This window comes from Rhinolophus sinicus, linkage group LG02, assembly GCF_036562045.2.
Source record: "Rhinolophus sinicus isolate RSC01 linkage group LG02, ASM3656204v1, whole genome shotgun sequence".
Taxonomy (NCBI): Eukaryota; Metazoa; Chordata; class Mammalia; order Chiroptera; family Rhinolophidae; genus Rhinolophus; species Rhinolophus sinicus.
The window spans coordinates 29,103,677-29,125,823 of record NC_133752.1 but is presented as its reverse complement, the minus strand read 5'-3'; the positions used below and the strand labels follow the sequence as shown (position 1 = coordinate 29,125,823).

Below are 22,147 nucleotides of genomic sequence, written 5' to 3'. Positions count from 1 at the left end.
TTTTTCTATTATTATTTAAACAAAGATGCATAATTCATATATTCTCTTTGCACTGTCAATTTAAATTTCAATACATAGACATCATGAGCTTAACATAAATAAGAATCAAATCAAGTAAGAAAATCTCAAAGATCTTAAAAGCAACTTTAATAACTTTCTCACAATATAAATTCTCTATAAATAATACAATTTGGGGATAGTTATTTTTCATATACTACTTTGCAAACTAAGTATTAACTACTTTTAAACTTAAAAATCAATTGCTTTAAATAAATATATTTAAAAGGCAATGGAGTGATGTTACTTGGTGTTAAATCACCACATTAATGTATAGAATTAAAAAGTAAAAATACAAAGGAAGAAATTTGAAAAAAACACAAAAGACTGTCATTAAAAACAAGAATTATATTGTAACTTGAAGGCTTAAAAATAGGTGACTTTGGGGTGGCTGGTTGGCTCCGTGGTTAGAGCACAGTGCTCATAACACCCACGTCACCAGTTCGATCCCCACATGGGCCAGTGAGCTGCGCTCTCCATGACTAGATTGAAAACAATGACTTGACTTGGAGCTGATGGGTCCTGGAAAGACACACTGTTCCCCAATATTTCCCAGTAAAAAATAAGTGACTTTAAGAAAAAGGCTGAGGTTGATTTCCTGATGAACAGTACCCTGCTCAGTTACACAGTATATTTTCCCAGATTTCTGGTGTTACTACTATTATTACATCTCCTTTGCTGGACTAAATGACATCTAAATAACATCTCCTTTGCTGGACTACTACAATTCATTAAAGAACAACACTATACTATAGTCATTTCTAGATTCCTCTCATTTTAATAAGTAATTTTACTTCCTTTATGCCTAGTAATGTTTCTAGTTACAGAATTTTGGAGATGATTTCTGTATTGACAAATATATGGTATCTCAAGATATAGCAACTGGGATCATGCTGGGGACTAAACTTACAGTAATTTTCTAACAGTATCCTACAGAGTCCTAAAATTCTCTGGAGATATCTCAGGGGCCATCAAGGGGGAGAGGGGAGGGCAGCAGAAAGAAAGAGCATATAGGGTTTGGGTCTCTGTCCCCTCTAAACCTCACGTTCAATCAGTGTGTAACTAACATTGCATCCGATTTCTTATACCAGATTTTCTCATAAAATTTCACTTTTTAAAAAGGTTCAGCCTCTTTAAGACATGATAGAAAATGCCTGAACTATTTGATCTCCAAGATTTGTATTAGTTTTCATGTGTTTTAGCTCACAAAGTCCTTAGAGAAAACGTTTAAAAAGCACAGGGATGAGACTATTTGTGTATGTAAAGAGATAAACCACAATAAAAAGTTCTCAACTGGGGGCTGGCCCGGTGGCTCAGGCAGTTAGAGCTCCATGCTCCTAACTCCTAACTCCGAAGGCTGCCCGTTCGATTCCCACATGGGCCAGTGGGCTCTCAACCACAAGGTTGCTGGTTCAACTCCTCAAGTACCACAAGGGATGGTGGTCTCTGCCCCCTGCAACTAAGATTGAAAACGGCACCTTGAGCTGAGCTGCCACTGAGCTCCCGGATGGCTCAGTTGGTTGGAGCGACACTCTCAACCACAAGGTTGCCGGTTCGACTCCGCAAGGGATGGTGGGCTGTGCCCCCTACAACTAGCAACGGCAACTGGACCTGGAGCTGAGCTGCGCCCTCCACAACTAAGACTGAAAGAACAACAACTTGAAGCTGAACAGAACCCTCCACAACTAAGATTGAAAGGACAACAACTTGACTTGGAGAAAAAGTCCTGGAAGTGCACACTGTTCCCCTTCCCCAATAAAATCTTAAAAAAAAAAAAAAGTTCTCAACCAAGTCAGGCTGACAGATCTGCATTATGACCGTTATGAATTTGATAGAGAACCTTCTATAGAGAACTCTATAATAAGCCCTAGAGATATACAGATGCAAACCAGAAACCCGGCCATGGAATGCGTAAATGAGATTGGTAGACTGGACTCCTAACCCATTCCCTCAGGAAGTAAAATGCAATTATACCATGAGAACACTTGACAGTTAGCACCTGCCCAGGAGGGTCACCTCATCCTTGACCCACTTATCTCCCTCCACCTCCAACGAGGTTGATAACCATCCTCAGAAAGGCTTTTTTAAGAAGTTTGTTTCCATTCAAACTTCCTCTGCGCTGACCTTGAGCACTAATTCTTTCAGGAAAAAAAAACAATTTTTATTATTCCAAAATTCACTGGCAAAGCTCTAGAACTTGCCATCATTTCTAGCATGATTTTAAAGTCAAGAGGTTGGTTTGTGGAAATGTTTCATCTTATGATCATATCATGTACATCTAAAACAAATGCCAGCTAGATTCTAAAGCCCCAAAGACACACATTAGAGGTTTTCATAATTCCTAGAAGGCTAATACAAACAACTTATCTTTCATAGCTGCCAGAATTGACCTAAGATATGGAAATATTGGAAAATCATTGTGTCAATTTTCCGGACATATTTAATTCTAGCATCTTAAGGATCAAAAGTAAGAACACCATTCTGGCCTCATAATAGACTTGAAGGAGAGGCACCGATGAGATCTTTCTCTCCCATTAGCTGCTACAAGAGCAAAACGGATGCTGGAGACAAAGATATAGTGGAGAATTCCTCCGACTCTCAAACCATTGCCCAGATTTCCATTATAATAGGAACTCTAAAATACCAGGCTTGTTAAGTATGATGGTAAAGAGATGGTGTGGGGACAGAGCGATTCCGAGAGATTAGAGGACATGGCTGACTCTTTCCTCCTGTTTTTACTCACCTTACATGTGAACACTTTGGTAAAGAAAGGAAAACCAGATTCTACCCCTGCCACTGATGCAGGGCCTGGCTGGGACCCCCATAGTAGAGGCCTCGCAGCAGTGGGACATGCCGGCCTCACCTTTCCTTGACCTACCTATAACTTAACCATAGATCACCCCCCTGCAGCTTGGGATGGGAATGTCTCCTGTCCCAGGTTCTGTTTTTAGAAAAGTACCCTGAAACTTATGATTAATACCCTTAGTCTTATTGATCACAATCTCTGTGGTCTAGCATTCTTTCCAAGCTACTCTCATCCTTGTTTCTGGGTTGCTGATGCCAGAGGAGAACCACACTGCCAGAGGGAATGCTCCATGCAGACCCCTAGAACTTTCACGTAGCCTCTGGAGGAATGCCCAGATTTTCCCTTCAATACCCCACGCCAGACTTGAGAACATGAAGGCAGTTTTTGAAGGTGTTAACCTGCTGCCTTCTCAGACCACCGATGCTTTGACAATAAACGCTCATTCTATAGCCCAACTCCTGTGTTGGTCTATTGGCTGAGTGGCGCAGGCAGCACAAGCCCCGGACTCGGTTGCCCTCTGGCTTCACAACCAGGCTACTTCTAGTTAGATGCATTCAGACTCTCAATATTACCATAACTCACAAACTAGAACTGACCCCAAGTCATACAGTTTACTCAGCCATTTGGCCTAAATGTGAAAATTGTTTTTAAACATGTGCTGACCACATTTCAAATATAATAAAAACTTTGTGCACATAATCCAGAAGCCTAGAGCACCTAAAATCTAAATTACTAATATCCAAATGAACAAACAGTTTTTGGCATTCCTGGCAAATCAGAAAGCAATCAGACTAAAGAACACAACATGAGAAAAATAAAGAACATATTTCAACCGTCATATTATGTGGCAACAGGTTGAAATGGAGACTCGGGCTGAAATCATGTCAAAAGAATGATAGTGATTACAAATGATTTCTTGATTCTGAGAAATTACAAAACGTAAGCACAAAATCCCAAACTGATAAATTCAATTACATTTAGTTCATTATTTCTAGCTATTGAACTACAAGCCTCAAGTTCATATCTGTGAGTTTATCTACTAAATAACTAAACTTTTTGACTAATACAAATGTAAAATTGAGTAAATTATTTTAACTATCTTAAAACTGCTAGGTAGGACATTTTAGTTTTCAAATATAGATGGAAGAAATTACTTGCTTTCTCTAGAAATCCTGCAAACAGAAGTCAAGAAACAGAGGTCAGCTAGGAATTTAATTGAGGATATGGAAGAACAGAGGAAGTCCCACTATTAAGCTCAGTTCCTCCTCCTTGTGGTCACAAAGGGAAGGTGCCTGCCATCTGGTGGCATTTCTTCAGGGAATCCTACCATTTAAATGACTTACAGAATAGTCATTTGAAGGAATATATGATGCCAATGAAAAGTGCTCCGTTTTAATTGGTAAGTGATTTCCACTTACTTCTGCTTCCCACTCGTGTGCATTGCCTCCTTTTTTCAAGTGGATTTTAAAATATTTTTTAATTTTGCAAGACTGCTGGACACATCCCAAATGAAAGAGTAACTATACATGTCTAAGAATTCAGTATGCCAGTATGCAACTACCACTTCCAACACAATTTGAAACAAAAAAAAGCGTTAAATATTATGGTGCATTAAACCACTGTGTGGAACTTCACCCACGCTGGCAAACCAGGGAGGGCAGGGCAGCTTCTGTGTTTAGTGTCCCATCCTGGGTTACAGACTGCAGCCCAGGCTGACTCAGTCATTGTTTTCACGTTCTCAGCTTCCAACAAAGCACCAAGTAATGTTCATCAAGTGGAAGGATAGAATAAAAACACTTTTTCATTATGTGTTTTGGATGGTTTCCACTCAAGGTAACACAGATTGATGTTATTTTGATGAATGTCTAGTAAGGTTCCCTTGCAACAGAAAATGCCTCCATGGACTGCAAAACAGTCCTGATTCTGGCATATTTTCCCATCAGCCTCCCATTTACCTAATCTTGTTAATAAAAAATGCCCTCGTTCTCCATTCCTAGACCTAACTTTGACTTCAAATGCTTTTGTTTTTTGTTAATGTCATGTAGTTGATTTTGCAGTTACAAACCAATCAGAAGCAGTGGGATATTATGACCCTGAGAAGTTATTTGAACTTGTACATTCTTCCAATGAGCTAGAAAGAATTAACACCTATGCAGAATTTATGCCCTTCTTTTAAATAATTTCCAGCTCATGGAAAAACAGAATTACTAAGGTAAGAAAAAGAACGTTTGAAAAATTAGCTTATTAATAACTTTTAGACAAGAGAAAGAGAAGGTAAGAAGAACACTGCTTCAAAAGGCAATTTTCCCCCGGTTCTTTGGCTGGCAGGGCATTTTGCAAGCTGTCACTACTGGATCAACTGAAAGTGTTATACCCAAACTGTTGTACTTATTATGACTGAAACCATTTACTATGAACGCTTTGAGGCACTTGGATGTCACATTGTGTTGTTCAGCCTTACAAGAAGAGGAGATTGCCTGTTATTCTCATTTAAGTAACATTTATAGCATTTTAGTTTGCTTTCTTTCTGCAATCCTTTCTGATTATTGTTTATCTCAGATAATTGAAAATCTACACATTATTACACCCTAACTAGATGCACTCTTTCCATTCATTGTGCTGTTGGTTAGGAATAATATACAACAATAGTGGAAAACCATGTTAGTGGGTAATACGAGTTTTACATGATGAAGTAAATTTATGCTAGCAAGGTAATTTAAAGATCTTTTCATACAATGGGAAAGGATACACAACCTTAAAGATACAGTTAACATTTATTTCCACCCCAAATTTAGAAGATGCCACAAAGCCCGTAACCAGAGGCTATTATCACTCACATTTATGAATCAGACGGACTTTACGTGGCTACATTTATTCTTATTTCGTATACATTTTCGCAGACTTGAAGGTATATAAGGACCTCAGAAATCATGTGGTGTATCGTTTTTATCTCTATCAAACTTGCCAAGCAGATGACTAGCTGTGCTACATTTCATCATTATCAGTGAATGTAGAAAAGCCAGGTCCAGGTCCACTGGCACTGTTCAGTACCATCAGGCAGGAAGTTTCAAATCTTATCCAACACAAATCTCACTGTTTCCAGGAGAAAGGTAGAAGAATAAATTACATCCTGTCTGTCACAACATATATTTTACCCCACAGGAAATCAATGTTTATTAAAGTGGGAGATTGGGGAACTAGTTCCTTTAGGAAAGGAAACTGAGAGATGCAAACAGACCCCCAGGCAGGAGCCCAGGGCAGCATTTTTCAAGCTCTAATCTGGGACATTCCATTCTCTGCTCAGGCATGGCCTCAAGCCACTCTCTTAGGTGGCCTGCTAGGCCCCACCCACTGTCCCGAGCAGCCCCTCCAGGCCTCACGTTGGCCTGGGCCCCCAGCACCTGCCCTTGGCCTGTGGAGGCCTCCCATCACTGCCAACGTCCAACTTCCGCTCCTTTACTGGCCCCTTCTCGCTTGGAGGCCCAGTGGGTCCTCTCCGCTGGGCCTTCAGGAATATGTCTTTGTCAGTCTCCTCACCCATTGTCTGGCGGAAATACTCAGCTTCCTCCTTCTCCTATTGACCTGCCCCCTCTGCCTCTGGGAGGGCCCCAGGCTCCCTGGCATTGCTGTCCCCATCAGCCTCTGCTCCTGCCCGCTTTATGCCCTCCAGGCTCTTGTTCTTGTGGGCCTGTCGCTGCTCCTGCTTGCAGTGGACATTCTGGGCCTGCCTCTGGGCCTCAAGCTGTAGCTTCTCCTCCTTGGCAGCCAGGATAGCCCACCATTTCTTCCATCTCAGTTTACTAAACTGTGGAACAACATGTTCCCCCCTCCCTGACGCCCTCCTGGATCTTAATAAGCTACAGTGTCATCCGAGGCCCAATCTCAGTGAGCCCAACCGTGCTCTGCTGGGCCATGACCAGCGACAGCCTGGGACAGCTCCATAATGTGTTCACCATCCGGCTGTGCCTCATTCGCCAATAGCCCTGCGCCTGAAGCCAGCAGTTCACTGATGTCCTGCAGGCGGCTCATGTTGGGGAACTTCTTCTGGAGAAGTTTCTTCGTCTGGCAACTTGCTCCCACGGGAACACCTTTGATGCTATCCTGGCGGAAATCCAGCTCTTGGGAGTTGGGGTTGTAGTTGATGAGTAGGCAGCCTTGATGGTGTTCAGGTTCACCTTGTGCATGCTGATGGAGGGGAACAGGTTCTGAAACACGGTGGCCATGAGCCTCATGTGCACGCCAGGAGGCCAAGTGGCCAAGCTGCTGAGCACCAGAGGGGCGAGCGGGTGAACTGCTGCTCACGCATGCAGTGCGTGCACAGCGTGCACTTGTTGATCCCAAAGGTCAGGTGGGGCCTACTGGGAGGTGCATCAGCTTAAAGTAGATATTGGTCTCCGTTTTGCTCAAGATCGGGAAATGTGTGACCCCACGCGGCGCAGCCACTGCTACACAATCCTTTAGAGAATTTTTCTTGCATACTTGCAGGCCGACGGCAGTGGCGGCTCTATGACCCACCGTAAGTCCAGGCTGAGCTGCCAGACGCCATGAACCGTGCTGCCCAGACAAAAACAAGTGGGGCTATGCAGGGTAGGCCTTAGAGGTTGTGGAGCTGCACCGGGATGCGCCAGCGCTTCTGGTGCCTGGACCGCCCCGACTGACTCTTGCAGCCATTTTCTCCACAAAGCCCCTTCTGCCCGCCACTTCCGGTGCAGCGCCCAACCCCTTATACCTACATTAAAGCCACATTTTTTGTTTCAGTTGTGTATCAGTGCAGGTAAACTAGGTGTCTATGTACTTTCACCTGACCATAAATTCTTTTGGAAAGCCAAAAGCCAGGTAAGGCTATGCCAATTAGCTTTTCCCCCTTTGCTACAGCTTTATCTGTAATCAGAAGTCAGATTTTCTCATATGATTTTCTCCTACTGTGAATGTCTTCTTTCCCCAGAGAAAAGAAAAAGAAATCCTTAGTATTTACATGGAAGAACTTTTGGTCACGTGCTCCAAATCACACTGTTCTCTTCCTTGGCTGCACTTGTCACACCGGTAAATTCTTGTCAAATTTAAATAAATGTCTGTCATCCTCATTGAAATGTAAGCTCCATGAGGACAGATACCAAGTCTGCCTTGTTCATCAGTATATTCCAACTCTCTATTGATATTTGGCACACAGAAGGCTCTTTATACCTGGAGAACTGACAAATGCCCTTCAAAATCATTCTAGTCCAACAATCCTATTTTGGGGATATGAAAATAGAGTCTATAAAAGTCATTCTTAGAAGTGACTTGCCCCAGATTGTATAACATGTTAATGACAAAGACAGGATTAGAATTCTGGATTCTTTATTGCCCATTCACATTCTCTGCCCATTACACCACAGAGGTTCGTATTCCTAATACCCTAGGCAGGCAACACTACTGATGAGTAAGGCACCAAAACCTTTGTTATCTAAACATCATTTGGTTGGCTGCCTGGCTCCCAGTGTTCTGTATCAACTGGAACATAGAAACCCTCCCATAAATATGCCTGGTTTATATATACTTTATGTAAGACTCCAAGAACAGAACCCAAAATGGAATTCTACAGCCAGAGCAAAGAGCCAATTTATTCTCAAATAGGAGGGTCAAGTTTTACAGAGACCAAGCCACATATGCCACCTGAATTTCTATGGTTCAGCCGCTGCTAAATCAAATATTCTGCTAAACACAGCTCCAACTTTATGGTTTTTAAATTTTATTTTGGGGTTTCTTTAAAGCAAATATTCAAAAAAAATAGAACTTTGCTTCAGCATATGAAAAAAGTAAATGTGAATTTTCAGGGGTGAGGAAGGTGCTCTAAAATTGGATTGTGCCCAAGTCTATAAATTTATTTTTAAAATCTTTAAATTACACACTTAAACTGGGTAAATATATAAATTATACTTCAAGAAACCTGTTAAAATTAAGTGTGAAAATGAGTCAGATAGTTAAAGTATTTCTTTTTGCAAACATCTGGTATCAAAACTGTAAAGACATTCTTATATATCCCCACATTCTTTTAAGCCCAGGTTTTATCTACTTCAATCACGGTTTACCTACAAGGTCAAAAGTTTTTCCTGCAATTTTGGTAAAAATAATTTAGTAGGTTAATGTAAATATCTTGGTGTAGCACCAATAGATACTGCATTCTTTGATTGATTATCCGCATGAATGATCTACAGATATATTTGTTTAATGAAGCACAGTGTTCAAGTGCAAAACCTGTCATTAACCAGCCTTTGGGTTTTGAGCAAGTTATACACACATCTCCAGACCTCAGTTTTCCCACCTATATCACATGTCCCTGTAGACCAGATAAGAGTTAAGCAGCACATAATATAATAAAAAGAATAGTAATTGCTATCATCTAATGAATAGCCACCAATACGCCAGACTGTTTAAATTCTCATACTATGAGGAAGTTAATATTAGCTACTTTTTTGAAGATGAGGAAACCGGAATTTCCTCATAGAGTTCATTAGTTTGACCAAGGTCACATAGTTAGTAGCAGACCCAGAATTCCAATCCAAAACTGTCCAACTCCAAAGCCTATACTCATTCTCTATTCTTCATTAGGCTGGACTTTTGATTCTGTCAGATGTGAGTATGAATCCTGACTTTTCCTTTATTTACTATGTTAAGTTAGTCACCTTCTCTGAGTCCAGTTACCTCATCTATAAAATGAAATCACTAATATTTAACTCACAGGGTTGTTGTGAACATTAAATGAGAGAGTGCTTACCCTACAATTAGAAACTATTCAATAATAGTCTTTTGCCTCCCTCTCCCACACAAGTTCCTTGCTGTGTTTTTAAAAAATCTATAAAGTCTATGATTTCCTTATAGCCTATCTGGATAAACCTTACTGGGACTGAGTTCTATCAAAAGCAATTAAAGTGAACACAAACAACACAGCATTAGTCCTTTGCTATCAGTCTTTGGCTCTGTGACGGGTACTGTCAACAAGAGTGTCAACTTCAAGGGGTGGGCATCTGTCCACAGGAACTGAGCAAGCTGAGGTCACAGACTTGTCTCATTCTGCCCTACAAACAGATGTCTGGGTGACAACTCTTAGTCACTGCAAACCAGGGTTAGAGCCAAACCAGGTGGGAAGTGCTATATCTCCTTTCTAATCCTCTTGGCCAGCCCATTCATTCCCTAAAACACTACTCCACTGACTATCATTCAAAATAACTAGTTTTCCCCCAGGATACTATTTTCAACATAACGCTTTTATTTCAAGGATGTCTAATTATTCTACAAGCAGAAGAGAGTATTTCTATAATAGTGATTTGTCAGCAAGAAACCTGTTTGATTCTGTGCATTGAATGTGCACCTTCAAATATTTACCTCTCAAGTAACCTGGTGAAAACTGATGTAATGTGGAGCTCTAGTGGTGGCAAGAAAGTAAAGCAGCCATTAGTGAGAGCCAACAAAAAAGCCAAAGAACTCACCATTGATATTATTAATTTATTTGTTATCATGGTGAAATCACCATTTGTTATTCAATTAATATGTTAAGAAGAAAAATAGTTCCAACTGACCTTCCAAGATAATGTAAGGTAAACTCGAAATGTGATAACTTTCAGATTACAAATTAGACCTCAACAATTAGCCTACATCAAACATGAAGCAGTTAAATCCAGAAAAAAAACAGTGTTGTAGTTATCACTTTTCTACTTTTTACTAAGTTCACTAAGAATCCTATTAATTAAACATTAGTTATTTTCCACACAGCTACCAAGAATACTGTCTAGAGAAAATGCTAGTCTTTTACGTGGTATGATCAGTGAAGTCCTATACCAACTGTCCTGGGAATTTAAATAATCCCTACAAGCTGATGAGGTTGTTGCCAATTAATTCCTGCGCTAGAAAAGTGCCTTCCTTGAATTTTTGACTTCTGAGGTCTTTCCCAGCTTAAAACAACCAAGAATGAAACCTACAATGTCAAACATTAACTCTTTGTTTTCCTGTTACCTAATGTATATGCCTTCTCAATTGAAAGGGCTTGCTTCATTTAAAAAAAAAAATACAGCTTCATTATTATCAGCAATGTAGCAGAAGACAAATAGTACAACTTTTATGATGTACAACTGGGAGTTGACATTTAAGATGTCTAAACATGGTGCCTTGTTTAGCTGTGTTATTGGGAGGAAAAAACAAGTTATTGTGAGAAAAATAGTTCAGAATATGAAAAAATACAGGAACTAGCCTTTCCATATATAAGTATGTTCCTGAACATTACAGAAAACGTAGAAGACTCACTTTTCCACAAGAGATGGTAAGAGAAATTAAATTTTCATAAATTAACATTTATCCGAAATAAAAGTCTCGACTCCTGGGAGTTTTTCATGGCTTTTATCAGTGAATCCACTAGAGGTTTTTCAATGGACATATTCCAAGGGCTTCTAAATTGTTAGATCTACAGATGACTATCAAGTCTCAGAGGTATGAAGGAAGACTTATTGATTACCTAGGGGTTTTATTCATTAATGTCTCTCTTTTCCATCCTTCTACTAATATGCTGTCATTCATATGGTTCACTAAAGCTGCACAGAAAAATGGTAAAAATATAAGAGCCTTTTCTGAGAGGTCATTGAGAATGCAGTAGTTTGCAATGGGAAGCTCAAGATAAAGAACTAATTTCCTTTAGCTATAGGATAGGAGAGAGAACCTACAGTGTATTTTGATAGAAAAGAATAAAAGCAGGAGAGGAAATTAAGGTGGTTTAGTAACATAATCATATGTCAAAAGGAACAAACGGAAACCTGTACTAATCCAACATTAGCCACCAGAGACTTTGGAATCTAACGTGTTCTGCAGTCCTTTTCACCTTAGACATTAAAACTGAATAAAATTAAAGAATACTTTTCAATCTGTGAATCTAAGAACTTCATCTTTGTATATCATCTTGCCTCTATTTTCCTTGGCGATTATCTCTCTCTCTTTTGCTTTCCCATAACAGACCTTGGTATGTTGCTTAAAATAATATTTGGAGCTTTATTTGCCATTCTTTTGACTGAGACATGTTGATTTTATTAAAGTAAGTTGGGTCTGCATTGTTTCTTTACTATTATTACAGGTAGACTTGACAGACACAGGACTTTTGTTTTAAAATGTTCTGCTATGGAGCAAACCTTGTTAAATAAGTTCCATTTTACCTGCTGGGCAGTTGCATTCTGAAGGTGCTTCTCTTGCGATTCTTATTTTAGCCATATGTTCATAGGATTTCTGCAGGGGGGGAAAAAAAGACGTATTAAGAATCATCAGTAGCATGGTAAAAAAAACAAAAAAAATGGGTTCTTTAGGGACTCTGGCCATATGCTTGATTTACCAGCATTTGATAACCTGCATAACTAAAGTTTACATATGTACTTGGACTTTAATCAAAAGGTAGCATTACCCAAGCCCTAAAAAAAGAAAATGACCATTGACATAATATCAAGCCTTCTGGACTTACATAACATCTTTCTTCTACTCCCTTCACCCTCTCTCAGCTCAAGCATATGCAATCAGTGCAAACACCTGGCATTAACATGCTGCAGTTCTAGGTAAGCTACGGGTTTTGAAACAGTCAATATTTTATACATGAAGGTCAACTGCTAATCATGTTGTGCTGCAACTACTGCCAAACAGCCTCTCTATTGGGAGAGCAAGTTCCAGAAAACCCCCCTCCTAACTCTAATCTAAAGCTGCCCCTGGTTTTGATAAACATAATGCACATTCCTTTCAACTCTCAAGTCCAATGGCTCTGCATTCATAAACACCCCTGGAACTGCATCTTTTACAAAAAAATTAAGCTACTATTTTTTCTTTTTAAACATTTAATATGAAAACATTCAATGTGGGAAATGACTGAAGTTAAATCACATTTAGGGTTCTTTTACTTTTAAGAGTGGTTATCATTTGTATGTTAAAAGCACCTATGGCCCTAACCTTCTTAGAACATATGAAGGACATAACAGATGTTATCTATTGGAGGAATGGTCTCCACAAAATTGGAAAAGATTCACGTGTGATTCTGGGAAAGTAAAAGGAGATAAAATACCACCCTGCCATTCTGGCCACCCTTCCCCCTTTTAGACAGACTTCCGTATAAACATAACATGCAAACATTCAGAAGAGTGAGGGAAGATGATACAGACAGAGGTTAATATCAAAGGATATGCATATACAAATGTGCGATACAATGATGGTCGCCTAGCATATGCACACACAGCCACATCAAGAATGCGGACAGTAAGGGTAGAGGCTGGTCGTGTACACAGAATACCGCCTGTGCAAAATGTTATCCACATGCAAATTACCCCAGCCTTTCACACCTGAGCCAGAAGTCGCTCCACTTTCTCTTGCACCACTGCTTTCAGCTGATCCAGGCAATCAGGAAGCAGATGGATGGAAGGGTCCCCTTTGGCGGATTCGAGAGCGGCGATCCTCGCCTGGAGGTCGTTGGTTTTCACGCCCAGGTACAGACAAGACATTACGGCCACCACTGACAGGAGGGCCGCCAAAGCTGCGCACGGGGGCACGGTCCGGGCACATCGCTGCCCGGCGGGGTTCGGGTCCTCGGAGCCTGGCTCCAGGGCGCCTCCTTTCCCCGCAGGCTTCTTCAGCAGCATCGTGGCGGGGTCGGCTGCCTCGGTTTCGCCTCCCACCCTCTCTACCACTTCCAATAATCTTAAAAGGAAAGAAAAAGGACGATTCCTCCAAAGTTCAGTCCCGGTGGCCACACAACTAGTTGGCAGAGTGGGAGCCGGGGCTCGGAGACGGACCCCTACTCTCCTCAGCGCCTAGAACAGCAGTCGTGGACCGTCCTGCGCCTTCTTCCCTCCTAGCTAGGGGTGAAAAGGACCCTCAGTCCGGGGACTGGTGGCAGTAAGGTAAAAACCGGAATGAAACCCACCCAGATGGCCCTGCTGGCCCCCCAAGAGGAAGACACCTCTTCCGAGGTCCCCGCGAGCGGCCGCGCAGGGGGCCTGGGGCCAGCGGGCGAGAGAGCTGCTGGGGTCGCCGCTCGCCTCGCCCGGGAGTGCGGACCTGTTGCGTCTGTTAGTTCGCCTTATTTCTACCTAGTCGGTGTTTTTCTGCACGCCGACCTGTTTCCCACCTGGACTCGGTTCCAGGCAAAACGGCTGAGAGAAGGCGGGAGCGCAGCGCTAAAAGGGTGGCTGAGCGAGAGAGGAGAGAGGAAACGAAATAACCCAGGAGCAAAAGCAAGCAGCGAAGCCGATGTCACGACTGCCCCAAGGTTCTCCGCAGCCTCGCGCGTGCGAGCCTTAAATACCCTTCGGGATGCTAGTCTGTGAGTGTGTGAGTGCGCGCGCGCCCGGAGCCGACGTCCCGCCTCCGCCCCCTCCCGCCTCGGCTTCGGGCCGGCGGCCCCGCCGCAGCGCGTCCCCCTCCTAAGCCCGACCGAAGCCTGCCTCATTATCCTAATATATTCACCTTCGCCCGGCCCGCTCCGGCCCCAGACCCCCTTGGGTTGGGGAGCTGAGCAGGAGGTCTATATTAGCATAATATATGCAAATCGAGCTGCCGCCGTGATTGGAGAGGAGCTTGACGACTCCGCCCCCTCCATAGAGTAACTTCAGCGTCCCCGAAGGCCACTTCTCCCGCCCAGGCCAGGGGCCGAAGTGGGGCTGTTGTGGACTAGGCGGCAACTCTGGTTTGGACTGACTCGGCCCAGCGCCCTCTCTTTATCGCGGTTAAATCTGGAGAAACGACCTCCAGGAGGGAAGAAGTGGAGCAGAAAGCTCCAGCTCCCCAGATCTTCACTCAAAAGCAGCGGCGGGAGCTCTTGGGATCTCGCTCTGGGCAGCCTTTCTCCCTCCTCCTTCACTTTTCCACATGCCCAGAGGCAAAGGGTCTGGCTGACGCCCGAGGTACATTTCCCCACTTCCCTTCTCTTCCCACGGCCGCTGCAGATTCTCCGCCTACGGAAGTTTTTTCTCCCCTCCCCCAGTTTCCTTCTGTCTTGACGGGGCCGAGTCTCCTCCCCGCTTCGTGTTCCTAGTCTGTACTAGGGTGCTAATGCGTTTTCCTGATTCCCTGTTTTGTGGGATTGAAAAAGGGAGTGTTGAGGTACACATTTCTCAGGATTTAGGAAAGGACTGAAGAATGAGGTCAATTTTTCCTCTTACCTGACTCTCCTCATACTGCTCCCTCTGGATCAAATTACGAGTTCTCTAATGGGATTTTTGTAAGTAGGTAACAAGTAGCATTCTACATCTAATTGACTTTGGGGTGGGGGAAAAATCCCACCTCTTAGTCCAACGAGTTTCTTCTTATGCCCTCCTCCCCACAAGAAATACCATATATTTTTCTTATCCTTCTTAATCAAGCTAACCTCAAGTTTTGCTCGTCAGTGTAAACAACCAGCAAAATACTGCGCTAAAATGACCTTTCACATACGTCAACGCATATTGCTAGGTAGGAAACAGGGTGAAAATGTTTCAACATCTGCTGATGGAAGATACAAGAATGAAAACAATTCGGGGATGAAACAGATACAACATTGGAGGAAACCTCAGTGAATTTTGCTATAAAATCAAAAGTGAATTCCTTATATTTGTATTACACAGTCGCTGTGCTTTCAAAGGGTGGTCTATACCAACAACATCTGCATTATCTGAGAATTTATACAAAATTTAAATTCTGGGCCCCACCCCACATCTATTGAATCAGCAACTACTGCTATTACTGAATCAGAAACACAACAATCTGTGTCTTCGAAAGTCTTCCTAATGATTTTGATGCACACGAAATGTTTGAGAACACTGGTGTAACACTTCACAAAATATTTTCAAATACATTTTTCAAACGTGAACCTCGTGAGCCTGTGATGAAAGTATTGGCCCCATTTTATGTATTAGGAAACAATTTTCGAGTCACTTGTAATTGTGATTAAATGTGTTTCCAATAATAGCACCCAAGGAATAGGTACAAATTTTTCATATGTCAACTCTGATTTTTCAATTACGTCTCTAACCATTCCTTAGCCTCCTTTGCAGGCTTTTCCTCTGCCTGTCCTCTAAATGTTGGCACTCCTCAGGTCTCTTATCTTACTCCATCTTCTAACTGTACACTGTCTCCAGTAGTGCTCTCAATTACCACCTTACACTGATGAGTCATAAACCCATATTGCAAGCCCGAATCTCTCTCCTGAGCTTCAGACCCGTAGCCAATTGCCAGTCTGCCATCTCCACTTCGATGTCCCCTAAGCAATTCCAACTTAATCTGTGTCTTACTTCCAAACCCTGCTCTTCTTCTTTTGTTTCCCACCTCAATAAATGGAGGTGCCTCAAGCTAAATACTCAGTAATAACCCTGGACTTCTCCTTTGCCCTCCTCATCTACCTAAATTTCCTCAATACCGCCTATTGTCCTTATAGTGGAATCGTATCTCTTACAAGTCACTGCCTGGTGTCTGTCATGTCTCCTTCCTCATTATTCATCTTTCCCCTCACACTTTCCACACCAGTTTCTCTAATGAAAGTATGGGGGAAAAGAGAATGAAGAACTTTTGGGGCACGGCAAACATCTCTCTCTTCAAATGTCAGTAGAAAGACCCTTTTCCCTGCTGACTGATGCTGACAGTAAGTCACACATTTAATTTGATGGTACAATGTTTTTGTATCATGCTTTGTGTAAATTGGCCATGAGAAAATACATTAACAACTCCTGCAAGCTTTCAAAACTGTCAGATCTTAGTGGAAAGATAGAGTTGGAATTCTGTGGATTTGGGATCTTTATCCAGAGGATTAATTTTGCTTTATTTGTTTAGTGGGCACAATAGCTCAGAAATGTACTGTCATTAACACTAAGGTTTCAAAACCCAGTAGATTCTCTGCATCAAGCACAGAGAATGCGTGGATCAAGAAGGCTCTGGGGATTTGAACGCACGTGGTTCTGTAGATTCATCACACCACAGTTGGTTCTTATATGGAGAAGGATTCAAAAAAGTAAAAATAGCACTAAAAATGGTACAGTCCAGCTGACTCCAATTTATCTAAGACTGATATCAATAGTAATAAAAGGCAGGCAGCTGGTTGTAAAACAGGTATTCGTATGTGATTGGAAGAATAATGGACCCCCAAAGATGTCCATATTGTAATCTCCAAAACCTGTAAGTGGGGAATGTTACCTTACTTGATAAAATGGATTTGCAGATGTGATTAAGCAAAAGATCTTGAGATGGGGAGATTCTCTTCAATTATGTGGGTGGGCCCAATGTAACCACAGGGGTTCTTATAAGAGTCTCAAAGAGGAGATGTGATGACAGAGGCAGAGGTCAGAGTGATATGAATACTAGCTTTGAAGATGGAAGCCAAAGAATATGGGCAGTTTTTAAAAGCTGACAAAGTCAAGAAACAAATTCTCCCAAAGAACCTCCAGAAGAAATGAAGCCTTGCCATCCCTTTGATTTCAGGACTTCTGACCATCAGAACTGTAATTAATAAGTTTGTGTTGTTTAAGTCACTGAGTCTGTGGTAATTGTTACAACAGCAATGGGAAACTAATAGAATCACAGTCACAAGAAATCGGTTTTCATCTGCTACAGCATCACAAGCAGTATTGTAACCACCGTAATACCCTAAAACTCCAGCAGGCCCTGTCATAACAATCCCTGTCTCCGAAATGTTTATGCATTCCTGTTTCACTGACATGCCCATTGGGAAAGAATTGGAGAGATATGCCTTCTCCCATGTCATGTAAAATTAGGATGCCCTCTACTGAGGCATATTCAACTGAATAAAATGTGTTCTGTTTCTTTGATGTCTCCCGTTGGTGCAACTCAAAAACAATAAACCAGTCAAACTGTACAGCCACTCTCATCTCTCCTCCCTGCTAATGCTGGCGCAGCCACGATTCTGACCCGGGACTCAGTATCATTGCTAGCACAACTGTTACCAATCTGCAGGCCCCAGGAAAAGGCAAATAAACAAAGACTTCTGACAGAGACATGGCAGGAAGTTAAAGTGAGAAAGAAAGTGACTGGGAGAAAAACAAGATAAGGAGAAAAAATGAATAAGGTAGAGGAAAAGAGCTTTTCAACTAGGTAGAAATGTTAATGTTTTAAAAAGGCATAATCCACTCCTATACGTATCTAAGAGGCTGATCAATAGGAACTATATAATAGCATAGAGGAGAACTAGCACATGTTCAACATTTTAATGTCTTATATGTATTTAGAAAGATTCTCTGAGCAAAACAAATAACTGGGATAAACATATTATGCTGTTTTTAGATATTAATTACATGACAGAAAAATAAATTTAAGTCTGGTTAGAAAATATCTTTTAGCACCACTAATTTTTTAGGCTAATTAGGTTCCTAAAACCACAATTTTAACCAATATTCACCACCAAAGTTATTAAACAGAAACAAATGTCTGAGGGGATTTGTGGCTATCTTTGTACACCCACAACCAGCCACTTAATAAAGAAAATTATAGAACTGTGTGCTGTATGGAGCATGCTATTTCATAAACTTCAGATGAGAATGTGTTCTCAGAGGAACATCTTTTAAGAAGACAAAGTTGTCCAAATAGAATGAAGTAGGCAGTGAAGTGAATTTAAGAGATGCAGTTCTCCCACAGCCAGGTGAATTTCAGTACATCACAAATTATAAGTATCTCTATGAGTAGAAGAGAAGGATTTGGCTCTTAGTGACAGGCTGAAGAAATTCTTTCAGGCAGATCAAGGACCGGATCCCATTTACACAAGCCTGTTTAAGCAAGAGGCTTACAACTGTAGGAATCCAATAATCTGGATAATACAAGCCCCCCAAATCCCATTCCTCTCTACAAAGTCAGTTTTATGTTTGTTGTTTTGTTTCTGATTTGTTTTCTTTTATTTGAAGAGAGGAGGTGAATTTTTTTTCTCAAATCTTAAGTAACAAGATAATAACCCCATTTACATTTCCCCCAAATTTGCCAATTATACTGCTAATTCTAACAAGGAGCAATTTTTCATTGACTTTACCAAATTAATATTTTGTTATAATGCTATGTAGATAGAATGTGTTTGTAGCATTGATTCAGATCATGGTTACAAATACAGACTCTGAGGCCAGACTGCCTAGATTAATAATCCAGCTCTGCCATTTAATAACTGTGTGACTTTGGGTAAATTAGTTAACTTTTCTGTGCCCCAGTTTTTTCATCTATAAAACAAAGATAATAATACTTACTTATAAAGTTTTTCAGGGTGAATAAATGGAATGATATGTGTAAAGCATTACAATGCCTAGTAAATATTAAGTGCAATATAAATTTTAGCTCTTACAGGGGCTATTATTATTTTTGCTTTAAAAGTGTCAATCTACTGATACATAGGCACTGAAGGGCAAGAAAAGGTACAGTCTTATACTATCAAGCACCTATATGTCTTAATCATTATTTAGTCCTATCTCAGTTTACAAAAATAAAATAGTGTCAGAGCCACTTTTCAGCTCTTAGATGATTTAAAGAATTCTCTATCCCAGGCAACCATTGATGGGTTTTATGTTATCTTAGATTAGTTTTGCCTGTTCAATAACTTCATATAAATAGAAGCATATGGTATATATTCTTATGTAGCTGGCTTCCTTTGCTCAACATAATGTTTTTGAGATTTATTTAGTGTTGTATATAACACTGTTTTGTTTATTTTCATTGCAGAGTAATATTCCATTGTATACCACAACCTGTTTACATATTCAATTGTTGGTGGACATTTGAATTGTTTCCAGTTTTTTGCTATATGAACGAAGTTTCTATGAATATTCATATACAAGTTTCTTATTTTGTATATTTTTTAAAAACAATTTTTTTTTTTCATTTAGAGATGGCTAAGATATTTTTTATAAAGAAGAATAAAAAGAGGACGTGGTTCTGTCAGATACCAGAATATATTATAAAGGTATAGTAATCGACAGTTTGGGATTATTGCAGGGACAGAAGAAATTAAAGAAATATTATGTTGGTGCAAAGTAATTGCAGTTTTTGCAGTTATTTTTAACCTTTTAAACTGCAATTACTTTTGCACCAACCTAATAGAATAAAGAGACTGCAAACAAACCCACATGTTGGCATTAAAATGGGAAAGAAATGACACTGAAGAGTAGTGAGAAAAAGATGGACTTTCAATCAATTATGTGGTGTAATTATACATTCACACAGAAAAACATACTCAGATTTTTAGGAAAAAGTAATATGAAGATGTAATATCACTTGAACAACTGGATATCCAAATTTCATGCAAAAGATGAATTGGATTCTACTTCACACACCATGGTACAAAAATTAACCTGAAATAATCAAAGACCTAAATTGATAAAGTCCTTAGAAGAAACAGAAGAGTAAATCTTTATGACCTTGGTTTGGGCTATGACTTCTTAGATACAACATCAATATCACAAGCAATAAAAGAAAAAAATAGGTACATTGGGTTTCATCAAATTTAAAACTTTTGTGTTTCAAAGATCAAGAATGTAAAAAAACAATCCACAAATTAGGAGAATATATTTGCAAATTGCACATCTGATAAGGTACTTGCACTTACAAAATACAAAGAACTTTTACACCTCAATAATAAAAAGACAAAATAACCCAATTAAAAAAGTAGATAAAGGATCTGAATGAACATTTTTCCAAAGAAGATACACAAATGGCCAAAAAGTATATGAAAAGATGCACAACATCATTAGCCATCAAGGAAATGTGACTCAAAACTGCAACACAATACCACTTCACACTCACTAGGATGGCTATAATAAAAAAGACAAATAAAAAATGTTATCGAGGATATGGAGAAATTGAAACCTTCACACACTTCTGGAGGGAATGCAAAACAGTACAGCCACTTTGGAAGAGTCTGGAATGTCTTCAAAAACTTAAACAGAATTACCATATGAACCAGCAGTTTCACTCCTAGGTATATCCCCAAGAGAACTGAAAACATACATCTGTACAAAAACTTGTACACAGATGTTTATAGCAACATTATTCATAATAGCCAATAAGTGGAAACAGCCCAAATGCCCATCAACTGATGAATGAATAAATAAAATATGGTACAGTCACACAATGAAATATTATTCAGCCATAAAAGGAATAAAGTACTTGATATATGCTACAATGTGGATGAACCTTGAAAACATTATACTAAGTGAAAGAAGCCAGTCACAAAAGACCGTATACTATGACTCCATTTATATGAAATGTCCAGGATAGGCAAATCTGTATATAAAGCAGATTAGTGATAGTCTGGGTTTAGGCGTAATGGAGGAGATAAGAGATGACTGCAAAAGAGTACTAAGTGATAAAAATGTTTTAAAATTGTAATGATGGTTGTAGAGTATACTATTCAATGGTTTTTAGGATATTCCCCCACGTTGTGCAACCATCACTATAATTTTAAAACATTTTTATCACTTAGTACTCTTTTGCAGTCACCTCTCATCCCCTCCATTATCCCTAAGCCTAGACAGTCACTAATCTACTTTATATACAGATTTGCCTATTCCAGACATTTCATATAAATGGAGTCATACAGTATAATATATGGTCTTTTGTGACAGGCTTCTTTCACTTAGTATAATGTTTTCAAGGTTCATTCACATTGGGAATATCATAAAAGCCACTGAATAGTATACTCTAAATGGATGAACTTTTTAAATGGGTGAATTAGGTCTCAATAAAGCTGTTAAAAGAAAAGATACACTATGTTTAAAATTCAAAGGTAATCAGAGTATACAAAACTTGGTTATATTTTAGCAGTTCCTCAAAAAGTTAAGCATAAAATTACCATATAATGCAACAATTCCACTCTTAGGTATGTACCCAAGAGAATTAAAACACATATCCACACAGAAACGTGTACATGCATGTTTATTGCATATTCATAATAGCCAAAAAGAAAAAACAACCCAAATGCCTGTCAACCGATTAATGGACAAATTGTGATATATACGTACAATGGAATATTATTCTGCCATAAAAAAAGAACAAAGTACTGATAAATGCTAAAACTTGGATAAACCTCTCAAAAACACTATGTTAAATGAAAGAAGCCAGACACAAAGGTCGCATATTATATGAGTCCTTTTATATGATATACCCAAAATAGGCAAATCCGTAGAGACCAAAAGCAGCTTAGCAGTTACCAGAGATGGGGGAGGGGAAAGGTGAATGATTACTTAATGAGTATACAGGTTTTTCTCCAGGGTGATGACAAAATTTTGAAACTAGAGAGAGGTATGGTTGCATAACGTTGTGAATACACTAAAT

General features: G+C 40.1%; 1 protein-coding gene and 1 pseudogene across 1 annotated transcript in view; both read right to left on the bottom strand.

The window, feature by feature from the left end:
* The window catches only part of COL25A1 (collagen type XXV alpha 1 chain), a 436,443-nt gene extending 422,124 nt beyond the window's left edge, over positions 1 to 14,319 (bottom strand). The window contains exons 1-2 of the mRNA XM_074322592.1: positions 13,201 to 14,319; positions 12,040 to 12,109 (exon numbers count right to left, since the gene is read on the bottom strand). Of these exons, the coding sequence (XP_074178693.1) occupies positions 12,040 to 12,109; positions 13,201 to 13,497 (367 nt within the window). The 5' untranslated portion in view covers positions 13,498 to 14,319. The remainder of the gene's footprint in view (positions 1 to 12,039; positions 12,110 to 13,200) is intronic.
* LOC141568449 (suppressor of SWI4 1 homolog pseudogene) lies at positions 6,070 to 7,942 on the bottom strand (annotated as a pseudogene).
* Positions 14,320 to 22,147: the final 7,828 nt, after the last annotated feature.